This window comes from Protopterus annectens, chromosome 14.part0 (assembly GCF_019279795.1).
Source record: "Protopterus annectens isolate FY-2018-M chromosome 14.part0, PAN1.0, whole genome shotgun sequence".
Lineage (NCBI taxonomy): Eukaryota > Metazoa > Chordata > Ceratodontiformes > Protopteridae > Protopterus > Protopterus annectens.
In genome coordinates this window covers 779,937,558-779,958,068 of record NC_056748.1, presented here as the reverse complement: position 1 = coordinate 779,958,068, position 20,511 = coordinate 779,937,558, and the positions used below count along the sequence as shown (strand labels likewise).

The following is a 20,511-nucleotide window of genomic DNA, read 5'->3' as shown; positions in this document are numbered from 1 at the left end:
TCCAAAGTGAAAGAAATCTAGAACAACTCTAACTATTGTCATTATTTATTAATGGTAATTCACCACCGTTTCTCCAAAAGTCACCAGTTTTAGGAAGAATTAAGAGGGACAGAGCTAAAATTTGAGTCAAAATCAGAGACATTCCTGAAAATCAAAGACAGCTGTGAAGTATGAAACTGTGCCTGTTGTAATAAACCACCATTTTGAAGTGGCCTTTGCCTGTGGTTTTCCCATTCAAATCCTTCACTTTGTAACTGATCTACCTCTTAATTTTCAAATTCCTGCATTTCTTTATCAAACTTTTTACTTATCACTACATTAGACTTTTGCGCTACTCTACTCTTTTGTATCATTTAACATGTTTGAGCGCCTTTGCCTATATGTACTTTCAAATATGTTTAACTTTGCTTTATGATTATTAGTTAACTCTGATTTCTTTTCTGCATATAAACCTCACCATATTAGGTCTTGCTGCTTCTCTCAGGTCCATTCCCCTGTATTTAATGTTGTAAACACCTCTGGACTTTTTTCTCTTGCAGTACTTTATTTTTTGCTTCCTTTTCCACCTCACTCAGTTTTTTTGTCAACATATTGTTTTCTTTTTATTTTGTTAATTCATGACCTTAAATTGCCATCTGTAATGTTTGCCATTTTTTTTCTGATTCACTGATTTTTCTATTCTGCATTTTCCCTTGCTTCTAAAGTGTAACCCCCTTTTGGGAACTCTGGGTTAGTTGCATAGAATAAACAAAACTAAATTTATTTTTTGGCCTTAAATGTCAATCTTTCCTTTCTAGGCATTTTGTCTGGCTGGTCACTTTTTTTTTACTTTTTGTGGACTGTTGCTTCTTATTGCTACAGTGGGGCCTCTTAGATCATCTGTTGGATCAGGGCTTAGTAGAGCAGCAAGATCTCTTCCATTCTTCATTCTTGCAGGACCTTGTACAAGTCTTTCTACCAGCCCAGACCCTAGAAAGGAGACCTTATTCTGCATTAAGCTTTAAAAAATAATTTAAGTGCTTCATCACCAGTCTCTCAAAAATCAAAAGTTTACAAATAAATAATTTTCCTCTAAAATTATACTATAGATAATACAAAACAAGTAAATTTATTTCCCAATGTGCTATATCTTAACTTTCATGTATTTAACATTAACTGCTGGCATCACAAACACGTCATTATTAATTTGTGTCATGGACTTCTGTCATATCTGGAACTTCAGTTATTATTAATATTATTTTTAATTATTTAATTATCTGTAATTGTTAAATGTCATCTGACCTCTACCCACCAAGTCTAAGAAAAATTGGGAAAGCACTTCTTGAAATTACTGAGCACCAGTTTATAGATAAACTTCTATTTCTTACTATGAAATAGTACCGTGAATTGTACTGCTTTAGTAATGTTACTGATAACATTCAAAAATACATTATTGTTCTTTCCACTGTTTACTATTTTCAGCCTGTCTGACCTTATGAGTTGCCCTTGAGTTTCTTCGATGCATTGAGGTAGTTAAAGTTCCATGGGAGAAATGAGTTCCAGAGCTGTAGTACCTTTCTCTCCAGAATTTACATCAACAAAAGGTGCATAACTGATGGATCCTGAGAATCAAAGTCCTAGTCAAATGTTTAGTGTACTGGACAGCTCTTTTCATTTTTTTTTTAACTTTTAATGACTGCATAATCTGTCTTATATGGGAACTGAGGCACCTTGGCAGTCTTTTACATCATCTCACCAGGATGTCCCTGAGTTACAATTTGAGCTAATATGCATATATTTGTTAACATAAGTGATGTGAATTATGGGGTTCACTTTATAACATCGAAATACTGAAATGTCGAATTTCAGTATCTCGAAGCTATAAAGTCGAATGTTTGAAATAGCGAACGTTCATAATCGCGAATTTCACATATGTCGAATTCGCGGTTATGAAGTTAAACGTAATGTCTTTGTGTTTTGGTGGTGCGCGGTGCCCTGTGTGGATGTAGGTGTTATGTCAGGTAAGTGAGTGTTTTGTAAGGGTTTTGAGTGGGAGTTAGAGTGTGTGTGAGGGATTGGAGAATGTGTGTGAGTGAGCTTTTGTGTTGTTTTTGTGCGATCTCGGAGTTTAGTATATATAAGTAGGGGTGTGGGGGTGCAGGGGTTATATGTGAGTTGTGTATGTGTGTTGAGTCCCCATGTTGGTGATGATCAGGTCCAGTATGTTTTCCCCTCTTGTGGGAGTGGCAACAAGTTGTTCCATAGCATTTGAGTTTATAAATTCTAGGAATCTTTGGGCTAGGGTGTTGGAGCTAGAATAATGCTCCCAGTCTGTGTTAGGGTAGTTGAAGTCGCCCAATATAATGGTGTTTGGAGAGACCTTCATATTTTCCAGTGTTCTCAGGAAAGCCGAGTGAGGTTCCTGGGTTTGGGAGGGTGGTCTGTAGCAGGCTATAAAACTGGAAGGCAGTTTTACCCACTGTTAGTTGCACATGGATAGTCTCTGATGCTTCGTGCTGTGCCACCAACCTGGAGGTGTGGGTATCTTTGACGAATATTGATACTCCCCCTCCTTTTGTGGTTCGGTCCAAATTTTGGGGCCGAAAAACATGGTATGAGGTATAACCTGGTATTGCTGGGGTGCTCTCGGGAGCCTTGAACCAGGTTTCTGTTACTGCACAGATATTGATGTTCTCCATGCTAAGGAGAGTTTCAAGTGTGTGCATCTTGAGGTTTAGACTTCTGGCTTTGAGTAGCATTACTCTTAGTTTCTTATCCCTTGTGATACCTATGGAGGTGGATTTGTCTTTTGAGCCTTGCCTAAAAAAGGCACTATGGGAGTGGCAAGAGCCTTTGCCAATATCCGAAAGCCCAGGGGTGACAGGTGCAAGGATCTTGAGAATCAAAGTCCTAGTCAAATGTTTAGTGTACTGGTCAGCTCTTTTCATTTTTTTTAACTTTTAATGACTGCATAATCTGTCTTATATGGGAACTGAGGCACCTTGGCAGTCTTTTACATCATCTCACCAGGATGTCCCTGAGTTAGCAATTTGAGCTAATATGCATATATTTGTTAACATAAGTGATGTGAATTATTGGGTTCACTTTATAACATCGAAATACTGAAATGTCGAATTTCAGTATCTCGAAGCTATAAAGTCGAATGTTTGAAATAGCGAACGTTCATAATCGCGAATTTCACATATGTCGAATTCGCGGTTATGAAGTTGCGCTACGTAATGTCTGGGTTTGTGTTTTGGTGGTGCGCGGTGCCCTGTGTGGATGTAGGTGTTATGTCAGGTAAGTGAGTGTTTTGTAAGGGTTTTGAGTGGGAGTTAGAGTGTGTGTGAGGGATTGGAGAATGTGCGTGTGTGAGTGAGCTTTTGTGTTGTGTTTGTGCGATCTCGGAGTTAGTATATATAAGTAGGGGGTGGGGTGCAGGGGCTTGCCTCAGTTATGTGTGAGTTGTGTATGTGTGTTTTATTTTGTTTATGTTGCGATGTGGGTGTTGTGTTGTATGTTTAGTGTAGTGTGTGCGGTGTTTTCGGTTATGTGGTTTTGCGGTTTTTGTTTGTCGGTGTTTTGTGGATTCGGTTTTATAGTCTCGAGATATGAAATTCGATATTTCAGCATTTCGAGGTTATAAAGTGAATCCGAATTATGACATTGTAGCTCTTGGTTATCTTATATTAATAGCTTTCAGTCTTAGGGGTTTAAATCCTGTATCTGACAAATGACAGCCATCACTTCTGAAGTGGCTGTCGTCTGTTGTATGATATGGAGACACTGTGTAGCATTACACATTTCCAAGATTGCAGACCACATTGCAGTTAGTGTAATTTAAATTAACATATTTAAAAAAATGACAAAAAAAACCCTCCATTTTTATTAAACTTTTGGGAAATCAAAACATTATTGGAAGGTCTTGTAGCCGCTTTTTGACAACTTTATGTTTATTTAAACTGGTTAAGCTATTACAGTATTTCAAGAATATATAACTTGCAGTGTTTGTATTTAGGTATTGGCCATATGGATCTGAAGGTTGTCAGATGCATGGATTTCAAGGTTTTGTAGCTGCACTTTCTGGCATCAACTCGTGTGCAGCCATTGCTTGGGACCGGTATCATCAATACTGTAGTCGTAAGTATCAAGCAGTTCGACACTCTTTATCAAGTTAGACCTAACTTTAAATATACAATTACATTTCTTTAAAGCTTCTAATTTTGCCACTCTTTAGGTTTTGATTACATAATATATTACTAGAAAAAATGCTGGTAAGATTGTGAGCTGTGTCAGTGAATTTTGTCATTTACTGCAGACAGTCACCACAGCTGATCAAAATATAGCAGATGGTTGTCCTTCCACACAGAAATAGGTTTTTATACCAAGAGCACCAAATCATATCAGCTAGACTTCAAGAACAAAGTCTAAGAGTTTTCCATGATGTGATCGGTTATCTGTGTGAGACTGGTATTTTTTATAAATATTACCTCTTTCACATTACAAAGTTTGATGCAGAGACTTACTCCTAGCTTATGCTGGCGGCAATCGACTTCCTAATTCTCTGTACTAACTCACATTATACATTGCAAGATACAGTTCTCAAAATACTTGTTGTAGACTCCCTAATATTGCAATGAATGCAATTGGGCATGCATATGAAGATTCTGTCCTTGTTAGAAATGTTTTTGTCCAAACACAATATTATTGTTTTTGAAAATAACAATCTTTACAAAGGCTTATAGACCTGATTTACATCCTATAGTAAGGGGCCGTTGGAATTAAACAGTGATCTGTTCATTTGCAGTCTGTTAATTTACAGTATATCTTGACAGCTAGTATATAATTTAGCAGTCTTTAAACCATATATGCAAATATGCAGTTTTATTAACACAGTTACAAATAAAAAAGTAGACATTTAATGGACTATTTGTTTCCATGGAACCTGTCTTATCTTAAAATATATAACCTTATAGAAAAGCCTAGAATGTGGCTGGTATTTACATTTTAAGCTTTTAGCTTTATTCTGCTGACCACCTGAGGGTGTGGGTTATGCTTATCAATCCCTTTCCTCCTTGCTAAGGTAAGGAAAGGGACAAACAAAGATATCAAATGGATGGTCCTGACAAGGACTGTTAGGAGGCTACAGATCTAAAAAAAGATTTTACAAAAACAATATTTCCTGCTGATCTAGCCCACTCGGAGACTCAGAAATAGTGGTATAATAATCCTATGTTGATGTCTGCTTGCCTTCTCTCCATAAAGGGTGGAGACCATTTATGAGTTGAAATCTAGGCCTTTTACCTGGCAGTTGGTACAGAGGTTAAGGTTGCGAGCTGTAGTTCCTGTGGTACAGGGTTTGATAAGCTTAGCCCTACTGTCTGACATCATTGCTTCCGTGTTGGCCCTGAAAAGGGACTGTGTGTCAAGTGGGCCTGTGTGGTTAGAAAATAAAATAAATAATAATCTAGTTTGTTAATGACAATAGATGAGCACTTTTTCATACAGTAACAATCTGGTGAGATGCTACCTGATATAGATCAGCAGGAAATATTGTATTTTTAACCTTTTATGTTCTGTAGCCTCCTAATAGTCAGCGTATGTCTTGACGTCTTGCTGTACTTCATCCTTATTGGGCTTTTAGACTTTTTACCTGAGTTGATGTCTTCAAACCAAGGTGGGATTGAATGCAAGAATTATATGCTTTTAGCCTTAAGGACAAAAATCAGCTACAACTACAGTAAACTACTATTACTAAGTCCAAGTATGTATTCTTAAACTGTTATACCATCATCAAGCCAGTCTATAACAAGGGCTGCTTGAAATTTTGTTGCATACCCTCTATGATCTGCATATTTTTAAAATTCCGCATTTTTTTAACTCTTGAATGTAGAAATTTCAAAAAATGCATACAATAACAACACAGAACTATACATCCCAACAAAGAGATCACGTGGCAGTTATACATAAAATTACTACAGTAAATAAACTTTTTTTTCCCATTGTTATCAGAACATACAATAACAGTTATTTACTAGTGCTAAACATTATCTTCCACTAAAAATTATGCCAGTCGTTACACTTTCATAGTTGTTATTGTACAGAAAATGCATATTCATGCTAGACTGCAGCAGTTGTGGTTAAAGGTGTGTGGTCAATAAAATGATGATATATGAGACAGCTGCCAAGTAGACAGTAAGTCCTTCACTATATTTACAGTGATATTCTATGCAAGGTTGTTGATGGGCAAAATATTTTTCCTGTCTTGATCCTGGTTTTTTTTTGACATTTCTGGTGCTGCATGGCATTAATCATGATAGTAAATTGGTTTAGTGGGAATTTTGCTACTGTAGTAACATGTTATTACTAGAAACACTGTCATATCCTGGATGAACAACAGTTTGACACTTTATAAATAGACAACAGCTGAAACATTGTTGCTTTGCAAATTCTTTCATTTGGAATATACTACTTCGCTCTTATGTTCACAGGTTCATAAGTGTTTAATAGTGTAATGACCACAAGGGCCTTTTTAAGCCTAGCCATGCATAAATCTCTGACAAGTTCTTGTACCCTTGATAAGTGCGAGCAGGGACTTGGGAGATTAAATATTTACAACAAGCAGTAGCCTTGGAGATGAACTAATTTTAGTTTACGCTCACATGTATTGTGAGGTGGCCTGACTTAGAAAATATTTTGTCTTATCTTATTTTACCCCATTTGTTTAAAGAGTAAATTGACTGGACAAAGTGTCCCTTTTTAGGGTTGACCAGAGAGCACCATCAGATTAAGCGAGTTGTTCAAAGTTACCAAGGAAGGCAAATAAAGGTGGAAAGATTCAAATCCTGTATTTGTGACTACAGGGAGCAGTTTATTATCATCTCAGAGCCTTAAGGACAGGATACTTCAAATTCACTTGCAAAGTTAATAGAACAAAAGGTGTTGCATAGATATGCGTTTTCTATACAATAAGAACTATGAAACTGTAATGACTGGCATTACTGACTGTAAACCTCAGTGATTTCCCAGAAAATGAAGAAGTGAGTCAATGTCTGACAGTTGGCTCTGATGATTAAGGCTTTCAACTCTTAATGTACCACTTCTGGTGGTGCCAAATACAGGGCAGGGTTTGAGTCTTTCTACTTCCATTTGCCTACTGTGTGAGTCCGAGCAAGTCACTTAATCAAACAGTGCTTCTGGAAAATACTTTAAAAACAAATTAAATAAAAGGACAAGGCAAAAAGATATTTTTCTAAATAATAAAATAATAGTAATATAAAATATTGGAAGTCCATCAGACAGCAGCCAAAAGCAGTATATAGAAGATATATCCAAAAAAAGCTCAGACTAAAAGGAAAACCAGCAACTTTTATAAATAGCTTCGGTGAGTGCTTTCGTCTCATAAAATTACATACAGAGACTTCTTCAGACCAAAGTACATTTCTAGACAACTTCAATTATACAGCATCACATGCACCAGTCACAAATCACATGATTACCACAATCACATGGTCAAAACCTAAGAACGATTAAAACAAAAATTTTTAATTTTTTTTTATTTATCATTTGTTGACCGGGAAAGTCCAACTAGGTTCCACTGAGCCTGTTTACAGCGGAGGCCCAGGGAGAAATGCTCCAAAAATAAAAAATAAAAAACTATATTTACATAAGCTTAACAGTCTACTAGTTGTTAATGCTTCAGTCCCTTCCTTTTTAAATACATAATAAACCCCTCCCTATTCTTAAAGCCTGGGGGAAACAAGCATTTAATTTAACCTGCCAGCAGTATTCTAGCCACACTAACTCTTCTTCTATATCAACTAAGCAGTGCATACTTTCCAATGATTCCAGTACCAACACCCTAAAATCAACTCTACATTTCTTATTTTTATAATGTTTGCTTAAGACATTTCTCTCATCTCCAGTTTGTACTGCATATTTATGCTCATAAATTCTTTTGTATAATTCACGAGTTGTTCTGCCCACATAAAAAGATTTGCAGTCACAACACACAGTTAAATACACTACATTCTTAGATTTGCAGTTAAATAATCCAGGTATCTTCACTACAAAATTTCCTATACTTATATCATTACTTTCTGTGTATAAATAACTGCACAAACTACAGTTATAGCATTTAATCATCCCATGCTTACACATCTTTTCTCTGGGTTTATTTCATTTACCCTGAAAAAAGTTTTTAAAACTTTTCCCACACTTTTGGATAAAGTGAGGGTTAACCCCTACTTTTTCCATGATTTCACTGTTTGCCTTAAGTAATCCCCATTTTCAGTTTGGTGCTCTGTTAATGCTGGTAGATGTCTCAGCAATGACAATCAGATAAATAAATGTGTACATACCTACATACAAGCATATAGCTACAGACATATACAAACATATACAAATACAAATCAGTATACTATTAATACAGACATCGGTATCTACATAAAGAGTAGCCTTTAATGACTATAAGAATTTGCTCATACTAAAGGCATACCTCTCAACTGTCCAGATTTTCACTGAATGTCCAGATTTCTGCTGTGTATGTTTGTTCTGTTCCTCATAAAATGTCTTTTTTGGCAAATAATTGAGGATTGAACTAAAAAAATAATGATAGAAGTTTGAGTTTCAGACCTCATATTCTTCAGAAAATTCATGCTAATGCAAAATATGTTATTCTATCAGCTTTTGAAGTTTGTAAGGGCAATATTTAAAAATTGTCCCTATTTTGGGCTTTTGTCCCCCATTGTATATGGTTTCATCTAGATTTCTTGCTACTAGAGGTTGAGAGATATGCTAAAGAGAAGATAGTTTCAAACATGGCGGGAGTAGGGCTATTTTAGTCTGGCTGAGAGTAAATCATAGTACAGCTCAATAGCTGTGTCATTTAAAAAATATAAGAAATCAACTTCAGAAGTACAGAGCAGATCATTCTTTCTGAATCAAAGCAAACTGAAAGAAATATCTGCAATTCCATACCAGCATCAAGAGAAACCATGAATCAACAGGTCTATGTCAATTATTTGAAATTCCAAAATGTCGAACATTATATGGTCGAGACCATATATTCGATATTTGGAAGTTCAAATAGCTAATAAAAAAAAAAAAAAAAACATACACTAATAGTACGTCCCCCCACCCCTCCACTTAAATATACCAACTCCGAGACCGCACTTCAGTGCAGAAAAGAGAAATTCTCCCATTCTGCACTGTACGGCACCATTAAAAGTCAGTCTTCGAACACTTGAAATTGTTGAAATGTCGAACATATGGTCTCGACCATATAACGTTCGACATTTTAAGCATTCGAATAATTGACATAAACCCGAATCAACATAGTTAGGAGTTCATTTCCATTTTAAATGATATTTCAGACTCTTATCTTGCAAAGTCTGCCTATGCCTTAAACATTGGAGTAATTCCTGTCACTGGTATGTTTTTAAATTACTGCCTGTCAAGATTTTATCTTATTTGCTTACTTATTTGTATTCTTTTAATTTCATTTATTTGCTTGAAGTTGGATCATTTAATGTCCTTGAGCTGGGAAAACTTGTTTCCTTAAAATTAATTTGCATACTATGGTTTAGATGCAAGTTGCCTTAAAAATCACTTTATAGCTGTGATTTGCCATTGATCACAATTTACATGTACAGTAGATATAAAAGGAAATGTGAAAAAGGAATGAAAGAATCAGACACTGTACAGTAACCAATAAACTTGAATATGAATCATAACACTTTGGCTTATTTTATATTTTAAGTACTTAAGAAGTAAAAACCAGTAAACCAGAAAGAATGATAGGCTTATGCATGCACACACACACACACACACACACACACACACACACACACACACACACACACACACACACACACACACACACACACACACTCACTATTGACCAGATGTAGAGGATAACTCAGAGCTAATCAGATATAAAGAAAAACACATGACTATGATTTTTTTTTCAATTTGCTAAACCTGCGACACAGGGTAGCGCTCTGGCTCCTATACTCTACTGGCTTCCCACTGCAGCACGTCCGTACATTCAGGCTTCATCCCAGTGTAGTCCCTCTTCAGTAACATACACAGATAACATTAACAAACCTTTGATAATTGGAACCTGAACAAAGTCTCAGTAGTGCACTACAGGGATACTTAGAGTTGGTAAAAGTTGAAGTGAAGCTAAGGCCTGGCAGGATCTAGCAAAGGCAACCTGGGCAGCTACCTAGCTCCTGGTGCTTTCAGGGAGGGCCCATAAATGTTTGAAAAGTAACTAAATAAATAAAGGTAAACAAAACTATCCCATCTCCATTACCTGACTTCACTACCACTCAGATACAAACTGGTCTACTCTGTTTTGCTCTGGTTTCTTCTATTTCACTGGCTCAACTGTAGAGCATTTGACCCAGTGAGAGACTTTTGGAGCTAAAACAGAATAGTAGAAAAGAACATTCTTTTCATTTGCAGTATAAGAACCAACACCAATATTTGCTGAGTGTGTCTTTTAAATATAGTCTGGGTATTTTCATTTGTTAAACAAATGTTAAATAGATAAAAAAACTAAAATAAATTTGGTCTTTTCTTAAAGGCCAGTAACAACATTTGCTGTGTGGATTACAGACACCATTGAGACCTTCTGACCTGTTATAAGACATTGTGTGGGCTGACATCCCTAATAACTGCTGACTTGCGCAAGACCTACTAATGTTTTTACTGATCATAGTATGGATGTCCTAGAGACCTGCTACCTTGGACCCTGGTAATGTCATTAGTTTTGTTTGGCAAGTCAATACTAGCATTTGCAGTGCGTGCATGTGTCTGGGTGTGTATTTGAAAGAGAGACAGAGTGTCCCTCATTCTGAAATAAAGCCAATAATGAAATTCATGGAATGTGTGTATATGTTTATATGGGTTCTGTTCAGAATTTGGAAGCTCGAAACTTCGAATTTCATAGGATCAAAGATAATATGTTCGAAGTTTCAAAACTTTGAAATCCTAAATGGAGATTGGCATACAGTGCAGACCAAGAGATTTCCCTTGTCCTCGCTGTAGTGCGATCTCGGAGTTGGTATTTTTAAGTTGTGGGAGGTGTGTGGGGCTCAGCCCCCCACATGATGGGGTGCAGGGGGGGCTTGCCCCCCCCTGCATACACATGTTTTAGTGTGTTGGGTGGTGTTTTTGGGAGGGTTCACAATTTTGAGATTCCAAGATCATGAGATTCTGAACTCGATATTCTGAAACTCGAGATTTTGGGATTTTGAAATTTCGTAGTGAACCCGTTTATATATACACATATATGTGTGTGTGTGTGTGTGTGTGTGTGTGTGTGTGTGTGTGTGTGTGTGTGCGTGCAACTGCTTGTGTGTACTTGCACATGCCTATGTGTCATTTTAACGCCAATAGACTTTGAATATTTTATATCCAAAAAAAGTTCAGACTAACAGGAAAACCAGCAAATTTAATAAATAGCTTCGGTGAGCACTTTCGTCTCATAAAATTACATACAGAGACTTCTTCAAACCAAAGTACATTTCTACACAACTTAATTTATATAGCATCACATGTATCAGTCACAAATCACATGATTACCACAATCACATCATCAAAACCTAAGAACAATTAAAACAAAAATAAAAACACTATATTTACATAAACTTAACAGTCTACTAGTTGTTAATGCTTCAGTCCATGCACACACAAACCCCTTTCTGACTGTGTGTACAGCATCTGTAACTCCTTCTGCCCAAGTTCTTTACCTTTTTAAAAAGTTATCAATTCCTAAATAATAAATAACAGTCAAGTTCTGATTATTCAGTAGTCCCTAGTGAAGAAATGCTCAAGCACATTTCCTACACACATTGTCCCTCTGATTCTGTGTTGTTGTCTTGGTCAATAGATAAACCAGTTAGCAAGTCCAGTCCACAGGAGCTTTATGAGAAACAAGTTTTACTGACTGGCTTTTTAAACAAAAGCAATGCTTGGAAATTGTAGATCCTAAAGTTTTAAGACATCAGCTAGTTAAAAAAAAATCCGGATATCAATTCTTCAACAAACACAGACCCCCTTATTCAAAAACACCAATGGGTAAGATCCAAAGTCTTGATCAGGGCTGAAAAAGAAGATGCTTGTGACAAGTGATGTCTCTCTGTTCTACTGACACTCTTGTAAATAGTTTTCATCAGGACCATAAGTAGAAAGGCAAGATCTTCAGTGATCTTTGTACTTCCATCACCATGTATTGCTTGCCTACAAAGGTACTGTCCATACGTAAAAATAAATATAAAATGGTTAACATGATAATCATGTAAGTCATACCATCACTATCATATGAAGATATGGTAGACTAGTTTCTGATATTCTTTTGAATGTACATTTAAATTGCAGTCACTGAATGCCCTCATCCCCTTTAAAAACTTTTGAACTGTTCCCTTGTGTCATTTGAAGGATAACATGATACACCATTTTTTGAAAGCAATTTATCACTGGAACTTTGCCTAAAATGTATTTATGTATTTATTTATGTAGTCCATTTCTTAACCAGGATAGTCTGACTGGGCCATACAAGACCCCTTTCAGCTGAGGGAATGAGAAAAACTCCAGACAGTAAACAATAATTAATTATAGTGAGGAGAAAATGTCCAGAGGAGGAAAGCTCTGGAAATTAAACAATAGTAATTTATAGTGAATAAATGATTACACAGATAACATAAAAGATGAAGAAATAGTAAAAATACTTTAAAAACTGCAGTTTGACTCCTTTTTACCACAGGCATTGATATGGCATTGCAGATCAATTGTCATACAAAAATTATAAAAGATGTAGACATAATTATAGTGCAAGACAGGGATGTTTTTCAGGTTCTTACACATCATTAACTACAGTTAGATAACTTTTCATTAGGCTTATTTTCTGTTGCTATGTGACAGAGTAAGTGATAGACATTTGTGGGCTACCAGAAAAAAGTGAAAGCTAGTGCAGTGCAAAACACTAATGAAATGTTGCTTATTGTTTCGAAATATAATGTCAGAACTAGCCATGATCTGTACAGTTGGGTTTATGTAGTGATCACCACAAGTTTATTATGTGAAATGGTACTATAATGTATGAACTTGCTTAGCTGCTATGAAACAAAGGTGGCAATATACTCCACTCACCAACCATGTTTTTTTTTTTTTAATTTCTGCTAGGCTTCAATGATTTCCTGAAAATTCCTACCTTATGTAGTTAATCATGTTCTACCTGTTTCTTAAATAAGTCCATGAAAATGTGGAAAATGGTGGTATAAGTCTCCAACTAATAGTGTAGTAAGTGATAATAAGTAGATAAACAATGACACCGGATCAATATGGACAATGCCATGGGTAAATATATTGGTTTCTTACAGAAGTGCAGTAAAACAATGGGGTACACTTTACAAACATGCAAGATTGGTAATCACTGAACAAAGACTTCCTTCCTTCATAAGTGTTTAGATACGTAGCAGAAAGAAAAGGGAGAGAGACAAATCTTCAGAAAGATCATTGTGTATCATTATTTTTCCACAGTTTGTAATAAAATAAAATATTTAGCTGTGAAATGGTTTGATATTAATTTACCAATCTACTTGCACTGACAGAGATTTGGGTGGAAACACAGTTCCACATGGGATGAATGAAAGGGGTAATTTAAAATGAAAAATTCACAGTAAATTTTAGTAAAGCCATTTAAATATTAATACCTTAATTTAAAAACAATCATGTGATCATAATCATTAACTCCACAGTTCATAAATCATTCCTAAAATGTAAAAAGCTAATGTGGATCCTGTTCCTCTAAAACAACCAACTACATTATTTAAATTAAGTATTTCAGAAAATGTAATAATAATAATAATAATAATAATAATAATGTATAATAAAAAATGATAAGTATAATAAAATATTATTTATAACTTAGTGGCCCTTAGCTTCAATACACTACTTACAGATATAGCATCATTTAATCCAGGTGAAGAACTGGCATTTAGTCTAATCTGTCATAAAAGTTCCCTGTACTCAAGCTTATGTTCCCAGGGACCACCATTTCAGTTTACAGGGACTTTTTCTAAAATGGTAAAAAAAAAAAAAAATGCTTGTTACCACTGCAAGTTAATTTGTGCTTAAAAAGGATGTTAAAATTTTCATTATTAATGTCATAAATGTGTTTATAAATTCTTTTTTTTTCAATGCCTGTTCAGTTTTGCCAACATAACAACCATGGCAGAAATCACAGAATGATAAATAGATAAACTACCCCACGTATCACAATTGTCTGCTTTGTACAATTTAAATGTATTAGTAATAGTTTTCAATTTTATTTCAGCACCTTCAAAGATATATTTACATTGGGAGCATCTCACAGATTATCTTGTGTCTCAAGTGGTTGTAAATCCTTGTCCACCTTTGTTCCCTAGCTCCAACTTTTCTTTAATGTTGAGATGCCTTTTGTAAATAAATTGGGGTTTGTCACCTAATACTTTCTTGCAACTATCACCACATTGAATACACTTCCAGTTATTAATTGCTGTATCTGCGACACATTTACTCTCAGCTCCATATTAGATAGTCAGTACACTTCCAGTCAATTGCTATATCCGTGACACGTTTACTGTCAGCTGTATATTCAGTAGCTGTAGTACAAGTGTAAATGGCTGAGTCATCAGTAGTGTTGTCACTAGATTTGTTTTTGTAGCCAACATTCTTGGTAAAAGAGTCATCACCCAGTAAAGGTGCAAATATCTTATTCTTCCTTTTGTTTGTGACCTCTTGGCCGATTTCTTTCAGCATAGCCACAGTTTAAACCCTTTCAAAAAAATCTGGCTCAAGTCAATAAAATTATATGTCGTAATCAGAAGAACCAAAAAGAAATGCAGGGCTACTAACAGTGTGATTGATGCATGGGATAAATTACCACTTGGTATAAAACAAGTAGCATGAATATTTTGAATATAGTTTTTAACAGTTTTGCTGAATATAGGGGCTCCAGTCCATCTTCCTGTTATTGTTAGTGAGACAGGAGGATAAATGGAACTCAGCGGGGTATTCCCAGTATTTTGAGGTGCCCTGACGAAGATGCTAATATCAAGTATGAGACTATTGTGGAGAGCTTTGCTATATAGAGAAAGGCGTTTGCTAAACTTTCTTTGTAAATGCATTTTTGAAAAGTAGTTTTCCAAATATATACACATATTACAGGTATATAACTATATATGTATATAAAGATATATATATGTTTGTTTACATATAAAAACGTATATACAATGCACATGCACATATATACAGAAAGCTATTTATCTATATGTAGAGAGATAGTGAGAGAAATACACACATGCACAAATATATATAAATACGTATTGGGTTTAGTATGGATTATTGGATGGGATTATAGTACTTAGTAGTGATGAGGAGTAAGAGGGGTTCATCTTGAACCCTTCCCCCCCCCCCTTTCCTAATATTTTGGCCATCCAGAAGTGATCGGTAGTACGCCACTTTGGAAATTTGTGGTGGTGTGTTCAAAGTGGGATTTAACACTGTTTGTATGGGGATGGAAGGTGAGCATTTCCATCTTGCCAATATAAATGTTGTTCTTTTAATTGATTTTAACCTTGATATACTTCTGTATTCATGTTAATGGAGTAAATTGGTGTGTTTTAATAAAATTGCTTGCAATGGCAACATTTCTGGTGCGTGATTTTATAAAGGAGTCTTTGGACAAATATATCTATGCAATAAGGCACAGGGGGATCTGCATGTTACCTCAACTACCTCACATCACTAACCACTTAAAATGTCTGCACCTTCTAGATCATGTCCCATAACCCAGAGACTGAATGGCTGAAAAAACAAACTTACATATATTAAGACTGAGGTGGCCATTTTGTGGAATATCCCCTTTTCTCTGAGGTATGGCCATCTCAATGTTAGTATATAAGTTGAGGATTAGCTCTTCTACATTTTCGGTCTTCTTCTCCGCATGTTGATATTTGGTTTCAGTAGGGACCTCCACACACCTACAGGCTTTGGGAGCATGAGCTGGAAGGGCAAGTAAAAATAGGCATACTCACAAATGCCTTAATGCACTTATACAATGGGCATTTTTGTAGTTTGAATGTTAAATTTAATACTTTTTATACAATTATTATATGTTTTATAGTGTATTGAATGCAACATACTCTGCCAGTGTTAACTGACTGTTGTACTGGGTTGCAACATTTTAATAATGTTTAACAAATGTGGTGTGTTGTAATGATCCATTTTTTGGTGTCCAATGTTTTATTTTATATTTTCAATTTTTCACATTTTCTTTTCACTTTGAATAATAATTTCATCTCTAGGGTGTTGATTTAGGAATACACTACTTTTTTGAGGGGTGCACTTTGTGCTGTGTAAAGTTCTTTTACTTTTAAGTAAGTGCAAAATACAGTCCACATTTTAACTTTTTATTACTTTTTCTTAAACTTAAAATTAAATATTTTATATTGTTGATGTTCTTTCTTCTCTCTGACATTTAAAACACATAAAATAATAATTTTCTACTTTAAGCAGACTTACAGTATTTCCTTTTGCATATTATGAAAAAAATGTTGCATGACTACCAATTTAAAGATCAGGAGACAGGCAGATTTAATTCAGTCAGAGGTATTCCATGTGGCTATCACTGTAATTGGCCAACAATGAGTCTTTGGACAGTTAGATATTTTGTTTGCCTCACAAAAAAAAACAGAGCAGTCCTGGGTTAAATTCCTAGATAAAGGTTAATGAATTCCTTTCATGCAAAGTGGTTAATACAATAATAGATTCACAGTTCTGCTCTGAATTCCTGTTTTTTTTTTTTCAAAAAATCACAGTGATGGTGGTTTCTTCTTAGTTAAACAGAAAAACTGGTGTTGGGAAAAACCAGGTACATCACTGTCCAGATAGTCCTTGTTGGTCCAGTGGTACTGATAACAGCAAAGAATGCAGAAGTTTCTGGGTTTAACACTCAGCCTTATGAGATAGCAGCAATGCGATTTCCATTTTTTGGAGAATGTGTTATTGCCATACATGTGAATGTTTGTCCTTTAGGTAGTTTTAGAACCATAGTATTGGCTTATCCCCAAAATTTAGTTTGATGAGTTTCTAAAGTACAAGGCTACGGTTAGCAGTCTCAAAAACCCTAGTAATATCAATAAATACACCAGAAGGGATATTCTCTCCGTTGGCATTGTTATAGATGTTGTCAGTAACATTAAAAAATGCTATTGTAATGCTTAATGACTTTCTAAAGCCACTTTGCTTGTCATAGAGAAGTCATAGTTATGTATATGTTTGCAAACTTGTTTGTGAGTGGGTACAGATATGAAATAAGCTATAGTCCTTGGTTGCTGTGGTAGGCAAGGGAATATTTTAAATAGATGTATGCAGATGATGGGATGTTTGAAACACTGATGGGACTAAGCCAGAGGTGAGATACAAAGTGAATGTGTGTGCGAGCAGTATGGAAATGTTCCCATCTGCTAGCCTAAGGAATGTGGGACACAGCATGCAGAATTTAGTTTTAATAGAAGGGTTTAGTTTGTCTAAAAGATATGAAAACCATGAAATGTAGTAGCACTTGAAGCTAAAAGAAATAATTTTGTGTTGGTATTCTTCCCAACAGTTTAGGAGTTATAAGATGGCGAAAGAAACATATCAGTAATGTTTTTATAGTGGACATAAGGTAGTTCAGTAATGTTTTTATAGTGGACATAAGGTAGTTCAGTAATGTTTTTATAGTGGACATAAGGTAGTTCAGTAATGTTTTTATAGTGGACATAAGGTAGTTCATGTAGTCTTTAGTAAACTTAATATTGCCCTTGAGCAGCTTGTGTGCAGAGCTGGATGATGAATCAGTAATGTAGTCTGTTAGATGTTGGATTTCCTTTCAAAAGAACTTTAGTTTTGCTGTGATGGCTAGTTGATTTTGTCTTAAACATACATGACTTAGTACTATTAATGGGTATCCTAGGTGATTCTCTGGGTTCTAGGATATTTTACAAAGCTAGTTGTTAGTGGGATTCTGTTTCCAGGTAACCCAAATACTGCCTCTCTGTGTAACTTTTGTTAACATCATCTGCCAAAGGCCTGTCTGAGCTGTGAACCTTCTCAAAGTATGAGGGAAAGAGGTTTCCTCACTGGTCAAAGGGCTACTGATAAAGTATGAAAGATTAAAGATCAGAGTCTGACGGGAAATACTGAGGAGACCAGTCAACATTATTAAGGTAATTGTTAAGGTGTGATAGCTTATGTTGTGGAAAGGTCTACTAGTAATTTTTTGTGTAGGACAATGTCTAGTCTTAAATAACTATAATGAGATGCAAGGGCAGTAATCACTTATAGAAATGTGCAGGGTGTCACTGTGTAAGCATTTATGTTTTACACTGGTTATAAAAGAATCAGGAGTGGATTACCTGTTTGAATATTAGGTCTAGTGGGTTGTATTAACTGTTGAAGACTATGACTCTATAACAGTTTGTAAATCTGAGACGTGTCAGGGCCTATGACATTAAAGGTGAATTACTTACAGAGTCCCTAAGAACCAGTGAATCAATCTCTTCCTCTTTTCTTTTGTGTAATTAGAATGTTGGCCGGGGGAAGGCGATACCTTGAACAAACTAATACAACACCAATCTTATAATGTAAAATTACAGTCACATCTACTAATAAACCACATTTCTGATCTCTTTTTAAAGGAACAAAACTGCAGTGGGGCTCAGCAATATCAGTTATTATATTTATTTGGGGATGCTCCGTTTTCTGGTCCATGTTACCACTGTTTGGATGGGGAGAATATGATTATGAACCGCTAAGGACATGTTGTACACTGGACTACGCCAAAGGAGATAAGTAAGTCATCTTCCTAAATATCTAAATGCCCTTCCTTTGTCAAAACAATACATTTAGGTACTATGAAGAATGAACTACTCAGCCTGTATTTATGTCTTTTATGTTATTATCAGAGTATTCAAAGCAGGTGTCTTCCTGTATCTGTTGAAATTTCTAGTAGTGTTTCTTTTGACTAAAGCCACTGAGAAAATGGAACAAAACAGATCAATGTGATTGTCTCATTTAGGCTTATTACATATTTCCTTTCCTTTGAATTTATAGCATTTTATCTTTCCTTAGCTCATTCTGAGTTTAATATAACAAAAACATCAGCAGATTAACAAGCCTATACATATTTTAGTTAGGGCCTCCTCCTTTTCGTCTTTGCTAGCCTGGACCATTACAACTGTTTATTCATTTTATTTAAATACGCAATTTCATTGTTTATTTATAGAACCTTTTCTGGAGTGCCTCAGAAGAAGGATAATGGAGTAAAAAGTTCATAAGAGTACTAAATAATGTAGAAATATATCAGAAATCATGAGTAGAATCAGGAAGAAACATTTTAATCAGATTGCATGTACACACACCATGTGTATTTGCTGTTTCTAGGTAGGTAATCTGCACTCATTTATAAGCAATATACATAGACGTTACATAAATTTCAAGAGAAAGAACATTTGTTTACCAGGAAAGTCTGCACAACAAAGGCTAGCCAGCTCAATAGCATGGCAGTTCTCACTATTGCTATGTCTTAATCTTGTGGTCCCCTAAAGGAAGGACTGATCTTTGAAAAAAGGCCCTTTACCTGTAAAAAAAAAAAAATCAGTATTTTCTCTTTGAGACATGGTGATTGTTGTCTCAGTTACCCAGAGTATGAGGGGTGATGTCAAGGGTGTACTACTCCTCTAAGTAATACATGGGGTAACCCCCCAAAATATATATGGATCTATGTTAGATTACTGAAGTTCCGAAACAATTCATATGGCTGAGACCATATGATCAAAGTTTCAGAACTTTTAACATTAAAAATAAATAAATAAATAAATTTTAAAAAATCTGTTTTTAACATTTTTGCAGCGGGGCAAACCCTCCCGCACCCCCCACAACCCCTGTTAATTAAATATACCAAGTCCAAGATCGCACTACATTGAAGAAAAGGGTAAATTTCCCATTCTGTGCTGTACCGTGATCTCCATTCAAAACATTTGAAGTTTCAAAACTTCCCGACCATATGAATTTCAAAGTTTTGAAACTTCAATAATCTGATAAGGATCCATATATGTATGCACACATAACATGGGTGTTTATACAGGAACTACCATTTTCTTCCAGGATAGAAATTTCTGGTAAACTGTTGGCAGGATTAATGGATTTAACAGATTGTCATTCTGCTAATTATTTTCCCTATCTAAAAGTTCTGATTATCATATTTATCTACAGAAGAAATAGTCCATTTTGAAATGCAATACATGAAATAGTTTGCGTCTATAAAAACTAACAAACAATGTATAAAGTTGAGACTATGGACATAAGTAAAATGCAGTTAAGACTGTAACATGGAACAGTAGATGCTATACAATGCGAGTGGTTATGGCATACAGATGCATTTTTGAGTAATTGTTTTTCTTGTAGATAATGCAGCAGAGAAGCAGACATAACTATGTA

General features: G+C 35.4%; 1 protein-coding gene across 1 annotated transcript in view; it reads left to right on the top strand.

Moving 5' to 3' along the window:
- RGR (retinal G protein coupled receptor) overlaps positions 1 to 20,511 on the top strand; it is a 272,329-nt gene that overhangs the window by 60,308 nt on the left and 191,510 nt on the right. The window contains exons 3-4 of the mRNA XM_044056521.1: positions 3,998 to 4,119; positions 18,711 to 18,864. Coding sequence (XP_043912456.1) covers positions 3,998 to 4,119; positions 18,711 to 18,864 — 276 coding nt within the window. The remainder of the gene's footprint in view (positions 1 to 3,997; positions 4,120 to 18,710; positions 18,865 to 20,511) is intronic.